The sequence below is a fragment of the Oreochromis niloticus genome, linkage group LG15, assembly GCF_001858045.2.
Source record: "Oreochromis niloticus isolate F11D_XX linkage group LG15, O_niloticus_UMD_NMBU, whole genome shotgun sequence".
Lineage (NCBI taxonomy): Eukaryota > Metazoa > Chordata > Actinopteri > Cichliformes > Cichlidae > Oreochromis > Oreochromis niloticus.
Genome location: NC_031980.2, coordinates 19106129 through 19131119, shown reverse-complemented (window position 1 = coordinate 19131119; position 24991 = coordinate 19106129). Strand labels below are relative to the sequence as shown.

Below are 24991 nucleotides of genomic sequence, written 5' to 3'. Positions count from 1 at the left end.
CGTCACAGCCGGCGTGGAAACCTGGAGGTTCCCTCCAGATTTCACAACGCTTTCTTTCCACTCTCCTTGTGTTTCAGGTCTTGGATCATTTCTTTGCTCCCGCACTCTGATATCCATCTCACCCGCTTCTAAGTGTCAATCACAACCAGCGTGGAACCTGAAGGTTCCCTCCAGATTTCACGACGCTTTCTTTCCACTCTCATTGTGTTTCAGGTCTTGGATTTTGTGGGCTCCTGCACACTGATATCTATCTCACCGCTTGTAAGTGTCTGTCACAGCCGGCGTGGAAACCTGGAGGTTCCCTCCAGATTTCACAACGCTTTCTTTCCAATCTCCTTGTGTTTCAGGTCTTGGATCTGTTTGTGGGCTCCTGCCCACTGATATCCATCTCACCTGCTTCTAAGTGTCCGTCACAGCTGGCGTGGAAACCTGGAGGTTCCCTCCAGATTTCACAACGCTTTCTTTCCACTCTCCTTGTGTTTCAGGTCTTGGATCATTTTCTTTGCTCCCGCACTCTGATATCCATCTCACCCGCTTCTAAGTGTCAATCACAACCAGCGTGGAAACCTGAAGGTTCCCTCCAGATTTCACGACGCTTTCTTTCCACTCTCATTGTGTTTCAGGTCTTGGATCTTTTTGTGGGCTCCTGCACACTGATATCTATCTCACCCGCTTGTAAGTGTCTGTCACAGCCGTCGTGGAAACCTGGAGGTTCCCTCCAGATTTCACAACGCTTTCTTTCCACTCTCCTTGTGTTTCAGGTCTTGGATCATTTTCTTTGCTCCCGCACTCTGATATCCATCTCACCCGCTTCTAAGTGTCAATCACAACCAGCGTGGAAACCTGAAGGTTCCCTCCAGATTTCACGACGCTTTCTTTCCATTCTCATTGTGTTTCAGGTCTTGGATCTGTTTGTGGGCTCCTGCACACTGATATCTATCTCACCCGCTTGTAAGTGTCCGTCACAACCAGCGTGGAAACCTCGAGGTTCCCTCCAGATTTCACGACGCTTTCTGTTCAATCTCCTTATGTTTCAAGTCTTGGATCTGTTTGTGGGCTCCTGCACACTGATATCCATCTCACCCGCTTGTAAGTATCCATCACAGTCGGCTTGGAAACCTGGAGGTTCCCTCCAGATTTCACACGCTTTCTTTCCACTCTCCTTTGTTCAGGTCTTGGATCATTTTCTTTGTTCCCGCCTCTATATCCATCTCACCCACTTCTAAGTGTCCGTCACAGCCGGCGTGGAAACCTGGAGGTTCCCTCCAGATTTCACAACGCTTTCTTTCCACTCTCCTTGTGTTTCAGGTCTTGGATCATTTTCTTTGCTCCCGCACTCTGATATCCATCTCACCCGCTTCTAAGTGTCAATCACAACCAGCGTGGAACCTGAAGGTTCCCTCCGATTTCACGACGCTTCTTTCCACTCTCATTGTGTTTCAGGTCTTGGATCTGTTTGTGGGCTCCTGCACACTGATATCCATCTCACCGCTACTAAGTGTCCGTCACAGCGGCGTGGAAACTGGAGGTTCCCTCCAGATTTCAATCTCACACGCTTTCTTTTCAATCTCCTTATGTTTCAAGTCTTGGACCTGTTCCTGGGCTCCTGCACTCTGATATCCATCTCGCCCGCTTGTAAGTATCCATCACAGTCGGCTTGGAAACCTCGAGGTTCCCTTCAGATTTCACGACGCTTTCTTTCCACTCCAGTTATGTTTCAGGTCTAGGATCTGTTCCTGGGCTCCTGCACTCTGATATCTATCTCACCCGCTTCTAAGTGTCCGTCACAGCAGACGTGGAAACCTGGAGGTTCCCTCCAGATTTCACAACGCTTTCTTTCCAATCTCCTTGTGTTTCAGGTCTTGGATCTGTTTGTGGGCTCCTGCACACTGATATCCATCTCACCCGCTTCTAAGTGTCCGTCACAGTCGGCTTGGAAACCTGGAGGTTCCCTCCAGATTTCAAAACGCTTTCTTTTCAATCTCCTTATGTTTCAAGTCTTGGACCTGTTCCTGGGCTCCTGCACTCTGATATCCATCTCACCCGCTTGTAAGTATCCATCACAGTCGGCTTGGAAACCTGGAGGTTCCCTCCAGATTTCACAACGTCTTCTTTCTTTCCAATCCCCTTGTGTTTCAGGTCTTGGATCTGTTTGTGGGCTCCTGCACTCTGATATCCATCTCACTTATTTCTAAGTGTCAATCACAAGCAGCGTGGAAACCTGAAGGTTCCCTCCAGATTTCACGACGCTTTCTTTCCACTCTCCTTGTGTTTCAGGTCTTGGATCTGTTCCTGGGCTCCTGCACACTGATATCCATCTCACCCGCTTGTAACTATCCATCACAGCCGGCGTGGAAACCTGGAGGTTCCCTCCAGATTTCACGACGCTTTCTTTCCACTCTCCATGTGTTTCAGGTCTTGGATCTGTTCCTGGGCTCCTGCACACTGATATCCATCTCACCCGCTTCTAAGTGTCCATCACAACCAGCGTGGAAACCTGAAGGTTCCCTCCAGATTTCACGACGCTTTCTTTCCACTCTCCTTATGTTTCAGGTCTTGGATCTGTTCCTGGGCTTCTGCACACTGATATCTATCTCACCCGCTTCTAAGTGTCCGTCACAGCCGGCGTGGAAACCTGAAGGTTCCCTCCAGATTTCACGACGCTTCTTTCCACTCTCCTTATGTTTCAGGTCTTGGATCTGTTCCTGGGCTCCTGCACACTGATATCTATCTCACCCGCTTCTAAGTGTCCGTCACAGCCGGCGTGGAAACCTGGAGGTTCCCTTCAGATTTCACGACGCTTTCTTTCCACTCCACTTATGTTTCAGGTCTTGGATCTGTTCCTGGGCTCCTGCACACTGATATCCATCTCACCCGCTTCTAAGTGTCCTTCACAGCCGGCGTGGAAACCTGGAGGTTCCCTCCAGTTTTCACAACGCTTTCTTTCCAATCTCCTTGTGTTTCAGGTCTTGGATCTCTTCCTGGGCTCCTGCACTCTGAAATCCATCTCACCCACTTCTAAGTGTCCGCCACAGCCGGCGTGGAACCTGGAGGTTCCCTCCAGATTTCACGACGCTTTCTTTCCACTCTCCTTGTGTTTCAGGTCTTGGATCTGTTCCTGGGCTCCTGCACACTGATATCCATCTCACCCGCTTGTAACTATCCATCACAGCCGGCGTGGAAACCTGGAGGTTCCCTCCAGATTCACGACGCTTTCTTTCCACTCTCCATGTGTTTCAGGTCTTGGATCTGTTCCTGGGCTCCTGCACACTGATATCCATCTCACCCGCTTCTAAGTGTCCATCACAACCGGCGTGGAAACCTGAAGGTTCCCTCCAGATTTCACGACGCTTTCTTTCCACTCTCCTTATGTTTCAGGTCTTGGATCTGTTCCTGGGCTTCTGCACACTGATATCTATCTCACCCGCTTCTAAGTGTCCGTCACAGCCGGCGTGGAAACCTGAAGGTTCCCTCCAGATTTCACGACGCTTTCTTTCCACTCTCCTTATGTTTCAGGTCTTGGATCTGTTCCTGGGCTCCTGCACACTGATATCTATCTCACCCGCTTCTAAGTGTCCGTCACAGCCGGCGTGGAAACCTGGAGGTTCCCTTCAGATTTCACGACGCTTTCTTTCCACTCCACTTATGTTTCAGGTCTTGGATCTGTTCCTGGCTCTGCACACTGATATCCATCTCACCCGCTTCTAAGTGTCCTTCACAGCCGGCGTGGAAACCTGGAGGTTCCCTCCAGTTTTCACAACGCTTTCTTTCCAATCTCCTTGTGTTTCAGGTCTTGGATCTCTTCCTGGGCTCCTGCACTCTGAAATCCATCTCACCCACTTCTAAGTGTCCGCCACAGCCGGCGTGGAAACCTGGAGGTTCCCTCCAGATTTCACAACGCTTTCTTTCCAATCTCCTTCTGTTTCAGGTCTTGGCTCATTTTCTTTGTTCCCGCACTCTGATATCTATCTCACCCACTTCTAAGTGTCCGTCACAGCCGGCGTGGAAACCTGGAAGTTCACTCCAGATTTCACAACGCTTTCTTTCCACTCTCCTTGTGTTTCAGGTCTTGGATCATTTTCTTTGCTCCCGCACTCTGATATCCATCTCACCTGCTTCTAAGTGTCCCTCATAGCCGGCGTGGAAACCTGGAGGTTCCCTCCAGATTGCACAACGCTTTCTTTCCACTCTCCTTCTGTTTCAGGTCTTGGATCATTTTCTTTGTTCCCGCACTCTGATATCCATCTCACCCACTTCTAAGTGTCCGTCACAGCCGGCGTGGAAACCTGGAGGTTCCCTCCAGATTTCACAACACTTTCTTTCCACTCTCCTTGTGTTTCAGGTCTTGGATCATTTTCTTTGCTCCCGCACTCTGATATCCATCTCACCCGCTTCTAAGTGTCAATCACAACCAGCGTGGAAACCTGAAGGTTCCCTCCAGATTTCACGACGCTTTCTTTCCACTCTCATTGTGTTTCAGGTCTTGGATCTGTTTGTGGGCTCCTGCACACTGATATCCATCTCACCCGCTACTAAGTGTCCGTCACAGCCGGCGTGGAAACCTGGAGGTTTCCTCCAGATTTCACAACGCTTTCTTTTCAATCTCCTTATGTTTCAAGTCTTGGACCTGTTCCTGGGCTCCTGCACTCTGATATCCATCTCACCCGCTTGTAAGTATCCATCACAGTGGGCTTGGAAACCTCGAGGTTCCCTCCAGATTTCACAACGCTTTCTTTCCAATCTCCTTCTGTTTCAGGTCTTGGCTCATTTTCTTTGTTCCCGCACTCTGATATCTATCTCACCCACTTCTAAGTGTCCGTCACAGCCGGCGTGGAAACCTGGAAGTTCACTCCAGATTTCACAACGCTTTCTTTCCACTCTCCTTGTGTTTCAGGTCTTGGATCATTTTCTTTGCTCCCGCACTCTGATATCTATCTCACCCGCTTCTAAGTGTCCGTCACAACAGACGTGGAAACCTGGAGGTTCCCTCCAGATTTCACAACGCTTTCTTTCCAATCTCCTTGTGTTTCAGGTCTTGGATCTGTTTGTGGGCTCCTGCACACTGATATCCATCTCACCCGCTTCTAAGTGTCCGTCACAGTCGGCTTGGAAACCTGGAGGTTCCCTCCAGATTTCAAAACGCTTTCTTTTCAATCTCCTTATGTTTCAAGTCTTGGACCTGTTCCTGGGCTCCTGCACTCTGATATCCATCTCACCCGCTTGTAAGTATCCATCACAGCCGGCGTGGAAACCTGGAGGTTCCCTCCAGATTTCACGACGCTTTCTTTCCACTCTCCATGTGTTTCAGGTCTTGGATCTGTTCCTGGGCTCCTGCACACTGATATCCATCTCACCCGCTTCTAAGTGTCCATCACAACCGGCGTGGAAACCTGAAGGTTCCCTCCAGATTTCACGACGCTTTCTTTCCACTCTCCTTATGTTTCAGGTCTTGGATCTGTTCCTGGGCTTCTGCACACTGATATCTATCTCACCCGCTTCTAAGTGTCCGTCACAGCCGGCGTGGAAACCTGAAGGTTCCCTCCAGATTTCACGACGCTTTCTTTCCACTCTCCTTATGTTTCAGGTCTTGGATCTGTTCCTGGGCTCCTGCACACTGATATCTATCTCACCCGCTTCTAAGTGTCCGTCACAGCCGGCGTGGAAACCTGGAGGTTCCCTTCAGATTTCACGACGCTTTCTTTCCACTCCACTTATGTTTCAGGTCTTGGATCTGTTCCTGGGCTCCTGCACACTGATATCCATCTCACCCGCTTCTAAGTGTCCTTCACAGCCGGCGTGGAAACCTGGAGGTTCCCTCCAGATTGCACAACGCTTTCTTTCCACTCTCCTTCTGTTTCAGGTCTTGGATCATTTTCTTTGTTCCCGCTCTCTGATATCCATCTCACCCACTTCTAAGTGTCAATCACAGCCGGCGTGGAAACCTGGAAGTTCACTCCAGATTTCACAACGCTTTCTTTCCACTCTCCTTGTGTTTCAGGTCTTGGATCATTTTCTTTGCTCCCGCACTCTGATATCCATCTCACCCGCTTCTAAGTGTCAATCACAACCAGCGTGGAAACCTGGAAGTTCACTCCAGATTTCACGACGCTTTCTTTCCACTCTCATTGTGTTTCAGGTCTTGGATCTCTTCCTGGGCTCCTGCACACTGATATCTATCTCACCCGCTTCTAAGTGTCCGTCACAACAAGCGTGGAAACCTGGAGGTTCCCTCCAGATTTCACAACGCTTTCTTTCCAATCTCCTTGTGTTTCAGGTCTTGGATCTCTTCCTGGGCTCCTGCACACTGATATCCATCTCACCCGCTTCTAACTGTCTGTCACAGCCGGCGTGGAAACCTGGAGGTTCCCTCCAGATTTCACAACGCTTTCTTTCCAATCTCCTTGTGTTTCAGGTCTTGGATCTGTTTGTGGGCTCCTGCACACTGATATCCATCTCACCCGCTTCTAAGTGTCCGTCACAACCAGCGTGGAAACCTGGAGGTTCCCTCCAGATTTCACAACGCTTTCTTTCCAATCTCCTTGTGTTTCAGGTCTTGGATCTGTTTGTGGGCTCCTGCACACTGATATCCATCTCACCCGCTTCTAAGTGTCCGTCACAACAAGCGTGGAAACCTGGAGGTTCCCTCCAGATTTCACAACGCTTTCTTTCCAATCTCCTTGTGTTTCAGGTCTTGGATCTGTTTGTGGGCTCCTGCACACTGATATCTATCTCACCCGCTTCTAAGTGTCCGTCACAACAAGCGTGGAAACCTGGAGGTTCCCTCCAGATTTCACAACGCTTTCTTTCCAATCTCCTTGTGTTTCAGGTCTTGGATCTCTTCCTGGGCTCCTGCACACTGATATCCATCTCACCCGCTTCTAAGTGTCTGTCACAGCCGGCGTGGAAACCTGGAGGTTCCCTCCAGATTTCACAACGCTTTCTTTCCAATCTCCTTGTGTTTCAGGTCTTGGATCTCTTCCTGGGCTCCTGCACACTGATATCTATCTCACCCGCTTCTAAGTGTCCGTCACAACAAGCGTGGAAACCTGGAGGTTCCCTCCAGATTTCACAACGCTTTCTTTCCAATCTCCTTGTGTTTCAGGTCTTGGATCTCTTCCTGGGCTCCTGCACTCTGATATCCATCTCACCCGCTTGTAAGTATCCATCACAGTCGGCTTGGAAACCTGGAGGTTCCCTCCAGATTTCACAACGCTTTCTTTCCACTCTCCTTGTGTTTCAGGTCTTGGCTCATTTTCTTTGTTCCCGCACTCTGATATCCATCTCACCCACTTCGAAGTATCCGTCACAGCCGGCGTGGAAACCTGGAGGTTCCCTCCAGATTTCACAACGCTTTCTTTCCACTCTCCTTGTGTTTCAGGTCTTGGATCATTTTCTTTGCTCCCGCACTCTGATATCCATCTCACCCACTTCTAAGTGTCCGTCACAGCCGGCGTGGAAACCTGGAGGTTCCCTCCAGATTGCACAACGCTTTCTTTCCACTCTCCTTCTGTTTCAGGTCTTGGATCATTTTCTTTGCTCCCGCACTCTTATATCCATCTCACCCGCTTCTAAGTGTCCGTCACAACTGGCGTGGAAACCTGAAGGTTCCCTCCAGATTTCACGACGCTTTTTTTCCAATCTCCTGGTGTTTCAGGTCTTGGATCTGTTCCTGGGCTCCTGCACACTGATATCCATCTCACCCGCTTCTAAGTATCCATCACAGCAGGCGTGGAAACCTGGAAGTTCCCTCCAGATTTCACAACGCTTTCTTTTCAATCTCCTTATGTTTCAGGTCTTGGATCTGTTTGTGGGCTCCTGCACACTGATATCCATCTCACCCGCTTCTAAGTATCCATCACAGCAGGAGTGGAAACCTGGAGGTTCCCTCCAGATTTCACAACGCTTTCTTTCCAATCTCCTTGTGTTTCAGGTCTTGGATCTCTTCCTGGGCTCCTGCACACTGATATCCATCTCACCCGCTTCTAAGTGTCTGTCACAGCCGGCGTGGAAACCTGGAGGTTCCCTCCAGATTTCACAACGCTTTCTTTCCACTCTCCTTGTGTTTCAGGTCTTGGATCTCTTCCTGGGCTCCTGCCCACTGATATCTATCTCACCCGCTTCTACGTGTCCGTCACAGCCGGCGTGGAAACCTGGAGGTTCCCTCCAGATTCACGACGCTTTCTTTCCACTCTCCATGTGTTTCAGGTCTTGGTTCTGTTCCTGGGCTCCTGCACACTGATATCCATCTCACCCGCTTCTAAGTGTCCGTCACAACCAGCGTGGAAACCTGAAGGTTCCCTCCAGATTTCACGACGCTTTTTTTCCAATCTCCTTGTGTTTCAGGTCTTGGATCTGTTCCTCGGCTCCTGCACTCTGATATCCATCTCACCCTCTTCTAAGTGTCCGTCACAGCCGGCGTGGAAACCTGGAGGTTCCCTCCAGATTTCACAAAGCTTTCTTTTCAATCTACTTGTGTTTCAGGTCTTGGATCTGTTCCTGGGCTCCTGCCCACTGATATCTATCTCACCCGCTTCTACGTGTCCGTCACAGCCGGCGTGGAAACCTGGAGGTTCCCTCCAGATTTCACGACGCTTTCTTTCCACTCTCCATGTGTTTCAGGTCTTGGTTCTGTTCCTGGGCTCCTGCACACTGATATCCATCTCACCCGCTTCTAAGTGTCCGTCACAACCAGCGTGGAAACCTGAAGGTTCCCTCCAGATTTCACGACGCTTTCTTTCCAATCTCCTTATCTTTCAGGTCTTGGATCTGTTCCTGGGCTCCTGCACACTGATATCCATCTCACCCGCTTCTAAGTGTCCGTCACAACCAGCGTGGAAACCTGAAGGTTCCCTCCAGTTTTCAAAACGCTTTCTTTTCAATCTCCTTATGTTTCAAGTCTTGGACCTGTTCCTGGGCTCCTGCACTCTGATATCCATCTCACCCGCTTGTAAGTATCCATCACAGTCGGCTTGGAAACCTCGAGGTTCCCTTCAGATTTCACGACGCTTTCTTTCCACTCCAGTTATGTTTCAGGTCTAGGATCTGTTCCTGGGCTCCTGCACTCTGATATCTATCTCACCCGCTTGTAAGTGTCCGTCACAACCAGCGTGGAAACCTGAAGGTTCCCTCCAGATTTCACGACGCTTTCTTTCCAATCTCCTTATGTTTCAGGTCTTGGATCTGTTTGTGGGCTCCTGCACACTGATATCCATCTCACCCGCTTCTAAGTGTCCGTCACAGTCGGCTTGGAAACCTGGAGGTTCCCTCCAGATTTCAAAACGCTTTCTTTTCAATCTCCTTATGTTTCAAGTCTTGGACCTGTTCCTGGGCTCCTGCACTCTGATATCCATCTCACCCGCTTCTAAGTGTCCGTCACAGCAGGCGTGGAAACCTGGAGGTTCCCTCCAGATTTCACAACGCTTTCTTTCCAATCTCCTTGTGTTTCAGGTCTTGGATCTGTTTGTGGGCTCCTGCACACTGATATCCATCTCACCCGCTTCTAAGTATCCATCACAGTCGGCTTGGAAACCTGGAGGTTCCCTCCAGATTTCACAACGCTTTCTTTCCAGTCCCCTTGTGTTTCAGGTCTTGGATCTGTTTGTGGGCTCCTGCACTCTGATATCCATCTCACTTACTTCTAAGTGTCAATCACAAGCAGCGTGGAAACCTGGAGGTTCCCTCCAGATTTCACGACGCTTTCTTTCCACTCTCCTGGTGTTTCAGGTCTTGGATCTGTTCCTGGGCTTCTGCACACTGATATCTATCTCACCCGCTTCTAAGTGTCCGTCACAGCCGGCGTGGAAACCTGAAGGCTCCCTCCAGATTTCACGATGCTTTCTTTCCACTCTCCTTATGTTTCAGGTCTTGGATCTGTTCCTGGGCTCCTGCACACTGATATCTATCTCACCCGCTTCTAAGTGTCCGTCACAGCCGGCGTGGTTCCCTCCAGATTTCACAACGCTTTCTTTCCAATCTCCTTGTGTTTCAGGTCTTGGATCTTTTCCTGGGCTCCTGCACTCTGATATCCATCTCACCCGCTTCTAAGTGTCCGTCACAGCCGGTGTGGAAACCTGGAGGTTCCCTCTAGATTTCACAACGCTTTCTTTCCAATCTCCTTATGTTTCAGGTCTTGGATCTCTTCCTGGGCTCCTGCGCTCTGTTTTTCCAGAGAGCGCAAATGTTTTTAATATATTGATCATTTTGAGCCATTTTAGTTCACAATGGAGAGATCTGATGAAACTAAAATAATAATTTTAGTCAATTTTAGTCCATAGAATAGGCTGGAAAATCATGGGGAGACCTTTGCCTGTTCACGTTTCTCTCTGGTGTGATGTCACACCCCCATTGTGTCAATGAGTTTAATCAAAGGATGAAAACTAACATTTTGTACCCGAAAAACTATTGAGTATGGATGCAGTCATTTTGTAAATGATCCTGAAAAAAAAAAAACCTTTAAAAATACAAGATAAATAATTGTTTCTGTTATGTTTTTTTTATTTTTTACATACAGAATAATTAGCTAGCTCAGTTACAGAGCCAATGCATAACACCACCCACCTCAAAGTGCTTTATATCATCAGCTAGGCCATACAATACCAGAGAGAAGTCCAAAAATCACTCCCATTTAATAGGAAGAACCATTCAGCAGAACCAAGCTCTTAGGTTAAAGAAAAAACATAAAAGAGGAAGAACGATCAACAAAACACAGACTACAGGAGAGAGAGGGCATTGTTAATGACGTTCAGCAGTGGCACATAGACACGTGGAGAAGAAATGCTGTGTCCATCATGGGAAGGCCTCCAACAGACTGATGTAAGATGCATAACTAAGTGATGTTTCAAAAAGGAACACTTTAAGGCTAACCTTAAAAATACAGGGGACGTCTGTCTCCTGAATCCAAAGTGTAAATGGTTCTACAAAGGAACCTGAGACTTGAAGGCTCTGCCTCGCATTCTACTTTTAGAGGCTCTAGGAACGACAAGCAAGCCTGTAGTCATTGATCAAAGTGCTCTACTGGGATAATATGGCACAGTGAGATCTGTAAGTTATCATGGCACATGATAATTCAAAACTTTGTATCTCAGGAGAAAGATTTTAACATTAGAACCACCTGTGTAATACTGTGTAGCTGACCTACCATAGATGAACACAAGACTTTGACAGTCAATTCTTTCAGGAGGTTGGAGCGTTCATGGATTGTTGTCAGCAGTTTGTGCCGTTAACACAAGGGACACTTCACAGTCACAGTAACAATAAATGCCAGAACCATAGACTGCATATAAAACATGAATGTAGCTTTGGCGTTTGGAAAGTGAAGCCAGTAATTCAGCTTTCAGTATTCCTGATGGCCGTGAGGAGGGAACTCATTTGGTTTCGAAAATAATTCTTCTTCTATGGAAGTCTGGAAAACAAAGACTTTGATCCACAACCTCAGGAAACACTTTCCTGATGAATTCGTGGCCAGAGTCACTAGTTTCAAGTCTTATTTAATACAATGTGACTTTCATTGTATAAATTATGTTCTCCTTTGTGTAACTGACAACTTGCAAGCCTTTGAGCGTGTGCCTCAATTAAACAGTGAAATCCACACTCACTTGTCACATCCCAGATTCAACATGTCTAGACTGTCACGGCAAAAGTGCACAGCTTGAGGCTTCATAACAAGTTTTTGCAAACTAATGGATGGACTCACAACAGTGACAGTCTGTGGCATAATGTTGCTTTCTAAAGATATGACCAGTGTTTTGTTTTGGCTTTTTTTTTTTTTTTTAATATTTTTCTCATTTCTCATTTTTTTCTGAATTACAATATATGAGATTATTTTCTTGTTCATCCCATAAGAGCACTCAGTTTCATAACAAGAAACCGAGGGTTCTTCATGTCTGGTTCAGACATGGAATTAACCAAAACATTGGTCCAACTCATGCATTTGCCACAACAAAGAAGGCAGATGTTGTAAATTCTCCTCAGCATCAACTCCACATGTCATCGTCCCTATTCTTCATCTCATTACTTGGCATATATAATCTCTGGTTGTACTGTGGCTTTTTGGGGCAGGGAGACAGAGTGAACTATAAAGGGTTTTATACAAGCTGAGGAGTGGAGTTAAACTGGAAGGCAGTCTGCATGTTTGTATGGAAACAATTCTTTCATGAGTTGCAATTCTGTTTGATTCCAGATGTAAAAAGCCACAGGGAGAGAAAGATGCATATCAGTCTTGACACCTAAATCCAGGATGATGCTGCACTTGAAGTGCTATCCTAACCTCACCGAAAAGACTACTGTTAGGTCTAATTGTTGAATGTTGCCATTGTGTTTCTTAAATTTGTACAGTCTTAGTTCAAGCAGTATTATCAAAGCCATTCCTTTGATCCTGAGCACCTCTAACCACTTTGTGTTGGGGGAGGTTTTATTGTAGATACATCCTATCTGAAAGATCTGTTTCTTGTGTTGTAAGCTTCCTGCTTTTATGACCCTTTTGGTCAGCAGGAGGTCACACAAACGCACCCCCAAAACACACACACGCACACACACACACACACACGCACAATCACATACGCACATGCTCACGTCAAATGTATTCATTTTTCTTATGTATAAATAAAGACACGTGCAAGAACAGAGCGCGCATCACAGGGCCCCCACTCTGGTGTGAGCGTTCTGTGATCGCCCTTGTATACAAGTAAATGCTGCAGCGTCTGTGTGTGTTTCTCCTCTTAGACTCTTAGCTGAAGAAGTGTCTTTAGAATAAATCTCTTGACAAAGGCCCTCATCGTGGTTCGATTCCCAAAGCATTTGAAATGCCTTTGTAACCCTTTCCAGACTGATAGAGTTCAGTGTTTCTTAGCTGTTTCTTTAGATGTCCACGATGTTGCTTTCTGAGATCTTTTAGTCAACTTCACTTTGTCAGACACATTCTAGTTAAGTGATTTCTTGACTAAAATATTCTGGCCATATTCCGGCCTGGGTGTTGCTCATGAAGTCATCTCTATAAAAAAATGTGATTAATCACTGTTGATTGTTGATTTAACACATTGGTGTAATTACTTTTTACATAGAGACAGAGGTTTGGACAGCTGTTTCCCTTTATTTGTATTTTATTTGTATTTATTCAGGTTATCTTTGAAATATCTCAGTGTGACACTGATACTGAGTGTGGTAGGTTTTGAAAACAGCATCAGCACAGTACACAGCAAAGGGGAAAGGAACAATTGTTCCTTTCAAATTTTATACAAAACATCCAATCACCTCGTAGGTTTCACTCTGTACTCACCACAGCGAGGACAGCATACAAGATGAAGATGTTGGCTATGGTGGGATTGCTGAGGTTCACGGCTGGCCTGAAGGCGTGTAGGTCAAAGGCAGCCTGCAAGGAGTCGTGTGTTGGACCACTGTGGCCATTTTTAAAAGACAGTATACTGTAACATACAGACACTGACCACAGAGAACATGTATTTAACGTAAACAACAAAGCACAAAAAGAAGAAAAAGAAACTTTGCTTTTGACTTATTGCCTTTATGCGTTTTACAATAGCTGGACTGGCCAACGAGCATACCGGGCATATGCTGGTGGGCCGATGCTGAATTTTTGTTTTTGCAGATGTTTTCTATCTTTCTTTCTTTTTTTCTTTTCTTTGTAACATATAAACAATGAAAGGTGGGGTCAGTGTGTCACTATCAACTCTGGGCTGGACCAATTTCAGCCGAGGAGGTCGTTGATTTTATGTTGTATTATCCTTCAAATTGTTTTATTATTATTATTTGTAATTTTTTTTTACCCTGCCTTACTGAAGCTTTCTTTTCACCACAAGCTCACATGTCTGAATTTACAATTATTTTTTTTACAGTTGAATTTAGTTATTTTTTCACAGTTAAACGCATGTTTTACTTCTTTTGTTACCCCCAACCACAGTGAAGTGTCTGGTCACTCTGGGCAGTGCTTGGTGACACAGACAGAGTGCTTAGGAGTGCTTGGTGACACTGCGCCATTTGTCCACCAGTCTGTCCTCCCTGAACTGGAGGAGGAGACTGAGAGGGTGCTCCTGGTGAACTGGAAACTGTTGGAGACCCTGAACCTCGGAGTGATTTGGTTACCCCTTCACCTTCCTTCTCTTTGGGGGAGAAGAGATCGGTGACACAGAATGTTGCAGGTGTGCTAGGCTGACCGCTTCTTTTTCCCCTCTCCGGGGTGTGACGGCTTGTTCTTTGCAGCAGCTGCTGCAAAGGAATGCTTGCCCCAAGGTCTTTGGTTCTCTACCTTGGCCTGGTGGGCAGACTGCGGGCCTCCTGCTCCTCTCTGCATTCTGACTCCACTCTGTCTCCCTCTCACAGCTGCTGCTGTTGCGGCAAAGCCAGCTCTTGGCACCTGCTGGGGCTGAGAGTTAGGTTTTCTGGGTAAGCAGAGGTTGAATGCTTCTCCCTCCTGCTTTCTGCGGGTGCTTGTTTCTCTCATTCTCTCCAGGGCTGGGCCAAAGAGACCCTTGGTTGGGTCATAGGCTGCATCCATGACCTCAGCCTTCTGAGCATCACCTAGGCCTGAGGTCATAGGCTGCATCCATTACCTCAGCCCTCTGAGCATCACCTAGGCCTGACAGGTTTAGCCACAAGGCTCTCTCACCGGAGACTGCAAGGCCCACAACGCGGCCACACCCTTGGACTGCTCCCCTGGAGGAGCGAAGAATGAGATCATTAACCACGCAGATTTCATCCCAGAGGGCTGGGTTCGGGGAACCTGAGTCAAGCTGATGGCCCATGTCTTCCAGAATTTCTGCCTGATATGCTGATAGCAGTGTGACTGCAAAGCGAGCATACTGACTGTGCAGCATATTTGTACATCCTTTGATAAATAGATGCCGTGAGGCGATCCATCTTGTTGGGCAAAGAAATGCTATAAGAAGCTGAGATTGCCCTGTGGTTAGGGTGAAGGTGATACGCCACTGAAGGCTCCACTGGTGGGAGCCTCTTGCAGTCATACAGGTCGCGTTCTGCCCCTTCGGCATCCTGGGCGGCTGGCCATGGGATGCCTAGTTTGGTGGCAGCCCGTTTGCAGACCTCGTACAAATTGCTGTCCACCGGGGGTGCAACTTTAGCCCCACTCGGTGGCCTGGACTGCTGGGGAGGAAAGGTAGAGTCATCCTCCTGTTCCTCATCAAATTTTGAGAAACTTGTGTGTGTTTAATCAGGGTATAAGAAGCTTTTTGTGGATTTATAAAAATGAACTTAAAAAAAAGGTGCTGAAGTCCGTCTCACCTGCTGATTACTGAACTGTGTCCAACCTTGAATTCCACCTATTGAGCAACTGATGAGGCCACAGAAAACAAGCAATCAAACAAGTGTAAAAAGGATGAGAAACAAAGCTTTCATCACCATGTGTGAGAGAGGGACTGAACACAATCACAAGGAAAACTGAAGCCTAAAACTCAGCACAATGCCTTCCACTATTAGTGAGACACCCCTTGTTAAAGCTCCAAGGAGGAATGTGATGTTTCTCCGCTGTACCCATTACCCAAGGCTCTTCAGGATGAGTGGTCCTTGGAGCCTTATGGAATGAACAGAAGAAAGAGGTACATGTTCAAGTATGCTACGAGGGATGATGGTGAAACTTTGGAGGAAAGATATTTTGTAGATGCTTTGAGCCCCAATGATGGGGGGTGTTAAAGCTCACCTTACCTCACTGCAAACCTAAGCACTCTGTGTATTAATGGGAGTACTGTATGTACCTATGCCTGCTCAATGTCCATGACTGCGTGTTTTTGCCAGTAATGTTGAACTTTCTGGACAAAAAAGAAAAAATAGTCCTTAGCACAATGGTTCTTTCATGTTAGCTATTAATGTGTGTCATGGAGGAGAAGGGCCGAGTGTTTAAGTTCAGACTGTGAGATGTTCAAGACCATCTTGTTATTATGTTGTTATCCTTTATTTAATCAGGTGAAAGGCTACTTGAGATTAAAATGTATTTTCCAACAGAGACCTGGGAAAGAGGGCATTGGAAGTTACAGCAAATATGATTCAAATAAGTAAAGATGCAAAACCACCTGATGTCGAGCACACACAAGTGAGGACAAACATGCAAATCATATGTAATAAAAGCTCACCATGACAGTGATATTAAAAGTAGTGACACTGACTTAATGAGCTTTTCTCTCTCTTCTTTAAAATGGACATAAACTTCCCCGTGTTCAAAGGGGACTTAGTGAAGACTATATTGTTTGCTTAGATCTCCACCGACTTTCTTCCTTTGTTACTCACGATGCACTCTGCACTATTAATATTGTGTTTAAGGGAGGCTCAACCAACATTTAACCAAGATGGCCCTTATTTGACTATCCAAATCATTGCCTGAAAGAAGACTCATGACCGGACCTTAAATATGTCTTTTGCATCCTCTGAAATGTTTTTTTCCTCCCTTTCCTTCTCCTGATCAGCTCTGGTATAATATGTAAAGCAAATGTAAGACAGGGCTAAAATAAACTCACCTGACTTTTCCTTTAGAGCTTATTTATGTTTCAAAGTAATTTTGTTAATCAGCTGGAAGTCCGATATTTTCCTTTTTCATTTGTAGTTCACTATAAGCATAAGTAGACAGAATAAACATACCTTTCAATATGTTTAATGCAAGGTCACACAGTGCCTGTAAAACAGTAAAATGCGCTCTTATTACAGCCATTAATATTGTTATTTTTAGGGGTGCTTGAGCACACCAAAAAAAGAGTTTAAACTGATGTGAAAAAGTTTTGCCCCCTTTCCGATTTCCTATATTTTTCTATCTGAAACATTTAAGTGATCCGAAATGCTTAAATGTTTCACATTATCAAATAAATTTAAATATTAGACAAATATATCGTAAGTAAACACAAAATGCTGTTTCTAAATGAAGGTGTTTATTATTAAGGGGGGGGAAATCTAAACCTACATGGCTCTATGTGAAAAAGTGATTGTTGAGATCCAGGATTAAAACCACTGCTGAGCAAAAAGAACACAAAGGCTTGTCTCGGTTTTGCAAGAAAACATCTTGACGATCTCCGAGACTTTTAGAGAAATGCTCCGTGGATTGACCAGGCAAAAGCTGAACTTTTTGGAAGGGGTGTGTCTGATTAAAAAGTAGCACAGCATTTCTAAAAAGGGAACATCATACCAACAGTTCAATATGGTATGATAGTGTGACGATATGGGGCTGTTTTACTGCCTCAGGACCTGAAGCCTTTTTCCGGTAAATTCTGCTGTCTACCAAAATATCCTAAAGGAGAATGTCCGCCAGTCTGTTGGTGACCTCAAGCTGAAACAAACTTGGGTTCTGCAGCAGAACAAAGATCCAAATCTAGCAAGTCCACCTCTGAATGGCTTAATAAAAACAAAATGAAAGCTTTGGAGTGGCCTAGTGCGAGTTCTGAATCCGATTGAGATGCTGTGGCATGACCTTAAAAAGCTAGTTCGTGCTCAAAAACCCTCCGACGTGGCTGAATTCCAACAATTCTGCAAAGATAAGTGGGCCAAAATTCCTCCAATCCTGCTTGATTGCAATAACTGGCCAGTTATTGGGTTTAGCAATCACCTTTTCACACTTTTTGCCCCTCTCACCCTAATAATTAACACCTTCATTTAGAAACTGCATTTAATGTTCAAGTCTGTCATCTTTGCCTAATATTTAAATTTGTTTGATAATCGGAAACATTTAAGTGTGACAAAGATAGAAAAAATATGAAATCAGGAAGGGGGCTGATCCACATTAGTAGATATTTAGTGCACATTAGTGTTAAAATGTATTGCTAAAGTTATGTTTGAACAGTGATTGTGAAAGAAAAAAAAAGTTGGTCTTGGTCGTCTCTTCATTCTAAGGTCACGTAGGCCCACAAATGTAATGTTGTTTATTTTTTCTTGTAAGTTACAAAGCGAGGGCAGTCTTTATGACAGTCATTTTGATATAAGAAAAGGCAACTGAAAAATAGAACATCCATCATGCACATCAACATAATGAATATTAAATAAAGATGTAAAAAAAAATTAAAGATGGAAAGAGGCTTGATTAATATGTGTGATGGGTTGTGTCTGGGGAATACTGAAACATCATATATTCTATGAAATTCATGTCTTTTCTGTCAGGGTGGCACATCTCCACCTGCCTCCCCCGTCAGTACCACTTTGTTGCTGATGCAAAGAATTGGACTGACGCTCAGACCTACTGCAGGCAGACATACACAGACCTGGTTACCATTCAAAATGCTGAAGAGCTGGATGAATTCATCAGCACACTTTCATCTGCTGGTTACAATTCTGAGGTCTGGATTGGTCTGTACAATGAGATAGACTGGAAGTGGTCAAATGGGTACACAGGGATTGGGGCTGATTATCAGACGTGGACATCTGGTGAGCCAAATTTTTACGGTACAGCTCAGTTTTGTGTGGTGATTAACATTTATAGGTTATGGTATGATTATTCATGCTCAACTAATTATCCATTTATCTGTTACAAAGGTGAGTAGTATGTTTTTACCTTAAATTTTGATCTCAAAATTTACGGTTCATACCTAGTAATTCCCTTTCTTACAACTCTAACTGCAGGAACACAGCAGAATCCTGAATTTGTTTTTGTAAATGAAATAAGTAGTTGGTCCAGTGCTCAGAGGTACTGCAGGGAGAACTACATCGATCTAGCCACTGTGACCAGCGATGGAGAGAACCAGAAGCTGCAGATGATAAGCTCAGCATGGATCGGTCTATATAGAAATCCAAATGTTCTTTGGTCTGATGGAAGCAGCTTCTTCTACAGCAACTTTAACTATGGTCCAAACCGAATTCGCTCAATGACAGTCACTTGTGGATTTTCATCCCTGCAGAGTTCAGGAACATGGAATTTTTGGCCTTGTAAAACAAAATTACCATTTGTCTGTTACTACGACCCTCCAGGTGAGTGCTTCACTACAACAGAGAATACTACTTTTAGTACAACTACGCAGGAATGTTATATGGGAGAATATTTCTACACTGGATTGTTTCTTGTTTTTAGCACTGGAAGTTGATAAGAGAACAAATGAGCAATCCTTTTGTTTCAGTCTCACATAGGCAGATGCTGAAGCTGAGCATAAATCTGGACCCCTCTCTGGAACTTAACATGAATGTGAAAGAAGACCTGCTGAAAATGGTAAGACACTTGTCTTGACATTTCACCCAAATGCCATAGCTGCTATTGAGCTAGTCCACTACAAATTTGGGACTAAGTGGCACAAATTTACAAAAAAAATAGTTTGTAGCTAAATAAGAAATTCAGATTCTGTATTCTGATCAATAGTACCTCAACAAATAATAAAAAATTAGAATTACTGTCAGAATTACTTATAATATAATTCGAGTTTATTCGTATATCGGGTGGTTTGTGCAGCATGTTGGATATGACTCATCTGTATAATCTACACAAGTTGTGGACCACACTGAGCACAGCCACACAAACAAAGGAAAATCTGAAATCAGTCAAATTCAGATTTTTAAAGCTAATAAAGGTAAAAAATTAAATGAAATTTTTGATTTTGGTCAAAGCATGTACAATTCTGGGTACAGCAAAGGTGTCGCGGGAAATGGCAAGACCAAAACGAGCAATTACATATTGTACTAGGGTACATACAGCAATTTTTTAAGCTTACTGATCACTCAAAACACTTTACATGCCACATATAACCATACATTCAAATAGAACTCTACTATGTACACTTTAAATACCTGTTCCACCTTACATTTGTAGAACAAACATTATCTATCTCAGCTCCAGGAGAGACTGAAGGAGAAAGGAATAAGTGGTGGAGTAACTCTGAAATGGAGAAAGCAGTCTGATGGGAAGGTTTTCCACAAGGATGGTAAAGATCTCTAAAGAAAATAAAATGAAGTTTCAGTTTTAATGCAAATTTATTTCTCTTTAATGTTGATTTTATTCTGTTTTTTCTTTTTTATTCAACAGAGGATGCAACCACTGTGAATCCATCCTGTGAACAGATACTGACTTAAATAACGTCAGTATGTTGATCAGAGATGCTGTATGCTTTATGTTGAGTAGCCTATTTTTGTGCATCTGTTCTTAGCAGATTATTCTTTCTTAGCTTAACTAACGTTATTGATAAAAAGCCTATCACATTTCTTTAAATCATGCAGATGTACCGATCTCTGATCACCCTACATATCCCCACACCATCCACTGCATGTTTTATGGAACACAATGAATCAGTGAACTGAAACAAAAATGTTGCTAACAGAAAAAAAAATCTATTTAAATACTTCATCAGCATTTACATTAGTGGCAGATTTTTGATGAGCGCCGCTGCATGAGTGACTGATGAAAAAAAGTCATTCACATTCCTCCCATATTGCTGCATCTCACTGATAATTTGGGAGTTATTTTGTTTTCCTTTTAGGAGTTTTGCAGGCCGGACTAAGAGATCTTCATCCATGTGTGCTGTAGCTAGTCACTTAGTTTTTTCCTCATTAATATTACTGTGTGAAGTGTGGTAATAAAGGTTTTCACAAAAGTCTGTTTAAAATGCATTAAACAGACTCTTCTGGATGTGAATATTTTCCCAGGATATATACTGACCCTTTCTGACTGGGATTAAAATGACATTTTTTTAACTTTAATATTCATGGAATCACAGTGAACCTTGATGCAATCTGTGGAAAACTGACCTGAGTTTTACAAAGTGCAGTTTTTGAATGACTGAGGTAAAAATCTACCAGGCCCTGTGAATAACTGACTGCCCCCTAAACCCAATAACTGGTTGTGCCACCCTGAGCCGCAAGAGCTGCAATCAAGTATTTGAGGTATTTGGTTATGAGTCTTTAACAATGCTGTGGAGGAATTATGACCCTGTTACGGTTGACTTAGAGGACTCACATGCACCTCCACCAGGTATATATACAAATATTTTATATATTTATGTGTAATGTTTTTCTGTTTGAGAATTTTAATATTATTTCAAATACATTTTTGTAATGACTAATGTTTTAGTTCTACTACACAGCAAATATTGGCACAAGACTTGACACATGTAGAATTTATTTCATATTATACTAATGAAAAAATATACTACTATATAGAAACATAGTGAAGACCAATTATTTAAGAGAATAAAGAGAGGTTAGTTTATTTTGGAGGCAAGAAAGTTAAAAAAAAAATGTAAAAAAGGCAGGAACGCTCTTTAGAGGTTTGTGGGTGGCTCAGAGCCGTTGTGGGGAAGTCACTGGGACTTCAAACAGGCTATTCTTTTGGCTGCCAAGACACTGCTCCCTCCGCTGAAAAGTGGGCCATGAACTTCTCCCTCACCAGGACAGCCTCTCTGGAGGAGTTGTTGGCTGCTACACGACCCAGGCCTTGCAACGGCTCCACCACAGCAGGTGCCACACCCCTCACAGCAGGTGCCCCTCTCTCGTCCAAACAGCGCAGAAAATGGTGGAGAACACACGTCGCCTTCACACACTTCTCTGCAACTTCAGGACGGAGCTCCATGGAGCGCCGATACAACCTCCACTGTGAGGACAGGATACCGAAGGCACACTCCACTACCAGCCGGGCCCTGGAGAGGCGATAGTTGAAGATCCTCTTCTCTAATGGGAGGAGGTGTCCAGGGAAAGGCCTCATGAGCTCCCGCCGCAGTGGGAACGCTTCATCAGCCACAAAGACATGGGGCTGGGCTCCACGGTCTTCTCCACCAGGTAGAGGCTGGTCAGGAGGCAGATGGAGAGTCCCAGCCCGAAGAGCCTGACCAAAGGTCAAGTTGGCCAGAATACCACCATCGCTGGTCCTCCCGTACCCCCCAACATCAATGATGCGGAAGCGATACCCTGCATCCACAACCGCAAGGAGAACAATGGAAAAAGTTCCCTTGTAGTTGTGGAACATGGATCCTGAGTTGGGGGGTGCCTTCATCTGGACGTGCTTCCCATTTAGAGCTCCAGAGCAGAGAGGGAAGTTCCAGCGCTCCTGGAATCCCTCTGCGATGGACCGCCAGTCTCCAGTTGAAGGCACAGCCATGAAGTTGTCCACTAGACAGTCCCAGATGGCCGTCGCTACCTGGGGGACGATCTGGGACACCGTGGACACACCAACTCTGAAACTGGACGCGATGGTCCTAAAGGAGTCCCCAGTGGCAAGGAACCTGGAAAAAATGGTTTAAAATTAGTATTATGTGTACTGCAGTTACAAAATACATTATTCAAATTCCAAAATACTTTTGTGATGTCAGATTTAAATTAAACAACATAAATTTTACATAAAACATTTTGTAATTATAAGAATAATTACATAATATATATTAAATATAATATAAAACAGTCAGGTGTGTTTCGTTTTAACTTTACCATATCCTAATTTGATTGGTAGCAACTTTTACCACTACAGTGGTAAATCACTCATAATTCCTAAACATGTCAATCAGGTAGGAATGAAGTAAGAGATTAATAGAAATAAAGAGTTGGATGTTGACATGTAGCCCTTTCCTTTCTTAAATCATTGTTAATATTTTTTAAATATAACCTGTGATAAGACATAGCATATTGAGATAGAATTGTTATTATCATATAACTAAAGATTAACCAAACTGTTCACAATTTTATCTAACTCTCAGTTTTAAAAAGGCTGGTGACCCCTGTTATGGAGTCTGATAGCTGCGGGGATTATATACTAATATTCAACTGGTTCTATACCAGAATTAAACCAGGTCTAAATTTCAAAAAAAAAAAAAAAGGACTTTATAAGATAGACCTTCTGAGTATCACTACAAAGATTACCAACAGTGGTCCTCATACCACAGTTTGATATCAGCAAACACCGAGAGCATACACTGATATGACACCACAGCCATGCTATCATTGCAAACAATGATAACAGCATAAATCGAATTAAATCAGGACTTGATGAGACCTTTCGAGTATCACTAGAAATATTATAAACAGTCGTCTCCATACCACAGTTTGCTATAGTTTAGCTTATATTAGCACAGGTATCAATAAAGGACTACCGTATTAAACACTTTTACTAACCGCAGGCAGATGGACAGGCGCTCTGCAGGTGGGATTGAGCGCCTGTAGTTGGTGTCTAGGCGGGCGATGCTTGCACCGACGCAGGACAGCAGCTCCTCAAACTGGGCGAGGGACAGAAGGTGGTACCGCTGAAACCGGCCGTCATCCAGACGCAGGTCCTGGAGCAAGTGGTGAAACTCACCAAACTGCTCACGCTTGTGGAGGACCTGATGGACCAAGGTACGGTGAGGACGTCCTTTACGCCGCTGCTCTGCTCTCCATAGTAAATAGAGGAGGGAGACTCTCTCTTCAAACGCTAGATCGACAGCTGCCATCTTGCAAACTACTTCCTCCCACATTTCCGCTTCACACGCGTGAAAATTGCATATTTTATGGAAAGAAAAATGTTCCTCTCTTCTTCGCTTTTCTGGGAGGCAGTGGGGAGGTAGAGCGTGCAGCCCGATCTGGCGGGGAGGTGTGGGAAGCCAGATCAGGCGCCGCCCTCAGGGCTCCCCTCTCTGCTCTCTCCACCTCCTATCTTGTCCCTTTTGTCTTACTTCTCTCTATCACCTTTTCTATCCATTTGAAGAAGTGAGGCTCCATAAATGTTAAAGAGATAAGTATTACTTCTCAGCTGCAGTGAATAGATAGAAGAAGAAAAAAAGTGTAGAAAAATAAACAGAAGAAAGAAGAAGAGAAATAACAATTTAACAGAAACCAGTGACACACTCCGGGGCCTGATCAACCCTGGCAAGGCCTCCTTGGATGAGGGTGTCTGGTGATAATGGCCGAAACACCCGATGAATCCAAGGTCCACTACTGTCCATTACAGATCTCTAATCCCTAACCTAACCAAGGAAGGAAAAAATGGCAGATTAGCTTGGGTAAAAGACCGAAAGTTGAGGCACACAACGATGGGTGCCGCTGGTAAAGTTTCTGGGCTGCTTTTTCTCATAACAGCCATCCCTCAAGATATTCTCCATTTAAAGCCATGCATTGTCAGGGATTGTAACATCTAGTTCTTTTACTGAATCATCAGCCCAGGTGGACAAGAGAAAAAATAGAAATATATTTCTGTTTAAAATCTCCTGTTATATTGTAACGATGGTTAAATGTTATTTTACAGTGACATGTTGGTTATCTCTGCACACTGTTGTTATTTCTTTAAGATACATGTTTGGTTGTGCTGCAGGAAAAAGGGAGTTAATGTGTGCAGGAAGGGGAGGGGGGTCTTTTGTGGTTGTGTGTGACTGCGGGGCTGAAGTGAGGTGGTATGGGAGCACTCTCCCCGGAGTTAACGGCCTGTTTGCCTGTCACCGAATAAACGGACAAACTGAGACCAAAACGTTTGGTTCTTGAGAACGTTACACTGGTGTCAGAAGTGAAGAACGTCCGCCTGAAACGCCCGACAACCTGTTGCTGGCGACGCTGACCGTCACGAGACCGGAGGATGTTGCCGGACAAGATTAAGAGGGAGACGGAGGAGAGGGAGGTTCGTCCGCGCTCGCCTGCCCATAGAGTGAGGGAAACAGCGCTGCGGCTGTCTGCTGAGGCTGGATTTTCTCCAGGTTTGACTAGGCTCGGGACATTTTCGCACCGTGGCCGCGATTCCGGTGGGGGGAGTCGACCTCGCTTGGCGCGCCGTCACGTGATGTAAACAAACATGGCGGCGCCCAGCAAGCTGCCGCGAACATAAAAACGCCTAAGTTCGGCGGCAAGACGCCATGGGAAGTGTTTATTGCACAGTTTGAGCTGTTAGCTGTTGCAGCTGGCTGGTCTGAGGAACATAAAGCTCTCCAATTGGCTTTGTGCCTGTGTGAGGATGCAGCTGCATGCCTGCTGCTGCTGACCGAGGAGCAAAGGGGGGATTATAATGCTCTGGTTGGGGCACTTCAGAGACGTTTCGGGCAGTATAACCAACCGGTGCTGCTGAGGTCGGAGTTCCACAACAGACGCAGATTGCCAGGAGAGCCCCTTCGCATTTTGGCCCATGAAG

At 45.0% G+C, this 24991-nt stretch overlaps 3 protein-coding genes across 4 annotated transcripts; 1 reads left to right on the top strand and 2 right to left on the bottom strand.

The window, feature by feature from the left end:
- Positions 1 to 14143: 14143 nt before the first annotated feature.
- LOC112842361 (uncharacterized) lies at positions 14144 to 15027 on the bottom strand. Its single transcript, XM_025898658.1, has 2 exons — positions 14582 to 15027; positions 14144 to 14529 (listed from the first exon to the last, which is right to left on the bottom strand). Exons 1-2 carry the CDS (start codon positions 14997 to 14999, stop codon positions 14156 to 14158), a joined length of 792 nt encoding a protein of 263 aa, XP_025754443.1. The 5' UTR covers positions 15000 to 15027; the 3' UTR covers positions 14144 to 14155.
- Positions 15028 to 17676: 2649 nt separating this feature from the next.
- On the top strand, positions 17677 to 20545 carry LOC102078167 (putative C-type lectin domain family 20 member A). Of its 2 annotated transcripts, none has more exons than XM_013270637.3 (5): positions 17677 to 18363; positions 18559 to 18903; positions 19050 to 19138; positions 19733 to 19844; positions 19946 to 20545. In XM_013270637.3, the coding sequence occupies exons 1-5, from the start codon at positions 18075 to 18077 to the stop codon at positions 19990 to 19992; spliced, it is 882 nt and encodes a 293-aa protein (XP_013126091.2). In that variant the 5' UTR covers positions 17677 to 18074; the 3' UTR covers positions 19993 to 20545. The 2 variants fall into 2 exon arrangements, with proteins under 2 accessions (XP_013126091.2, XP_019211825.1); XM_019356280.2 differs by having other exon boundaries at positions 17680 to 18363; positions 19754 to 19844.
- Positions 20546 to 21085: 540 nt separating this feature from the next.
- LOC112842495 (protein ANTAGONIST OF LIKE HETEROCHROMATIN PROTEIN 1-like) lies at positions 21086 to 23596 on the bottom strand. Its single transcript, XM_025899181.1, has 2 exons — positions 23017 to 23596; positions 21086 to 22133 (listed from the first exon to the last, which is right to left on the bottom strand). Exons 1-2 carry the CDS (start codon positions 23352 to 23354, stop codon positions 21236 to 21238), a joined length of 1236 nt encoding a protein of 411 aa, XP_025754966.1. The 5' UTR covers positions 23355 to 23596; the 3' UTR covers positions 21086 to 21235.
- Between the last annotated feature and the right edge of the window lie 1395 nt (positions 23597 to 24991).

What these genes read in the sequence shown, in the direction of transcription:
- LOC102078167 (XM_013270637.3), top strand. Translation starts at nt 18,075, where the DNA reads ATGAAATTCATGTCTTTTCTGTCAGGGTGGCACATCTCCACCTGCCTC. An exon ending in TTATCAGACGTGGACATCTG is followed by an intron (nt 18,364 to 18,558) that starts GTGAGCCAAATT and finishes CTCTAACTGCAG; the next exon opens with GAACACAGCAGAATCCTGAA. An exon ending in CTGTTACTACGACCCTCCAG is followed by an intron (nt 18,904 to 19,049) that starts GTGAGTGCTTCA and finishes CTTTTGTTTCAG; the next exon opens with TCTCACATAGGCAGATGCTG.
- LOC112842495 (XM_025899181.1), bottom strand. Translation starts at nt 23,354, where the DNA reads ATGTGGGAGGAAGTAGTTTGCAAGATGGCAGCTGTCGATCTAGCGTTT. An exon ending in CGCCTGTCCATCTGCCTGCG is followed by an intron (nt 22,134 to 23,016) that starts GTTAGTAAAAGT and finishes CATTTTTTCCAG; the next exon opens with GTTCCTTGCCACTGGGGACT.
- LOC112842361 (XM_025898658.1), bottom strand. Translation starts at nt 14,999, where the DNA reads ATGCCGAAGGGGCAGAACGCGACCTGTATGACTGCAAGAGGCTCCCAC. An exon ending in GCTAAACCTGTCAGGCCTAG is followed by an intron (nt 14,530 to 14,581) that starts GTGATGCTCAGA and finishes CCTCAGGCCTAG; the next exon opens with GTGATGCTCAGAAGGCTGAG.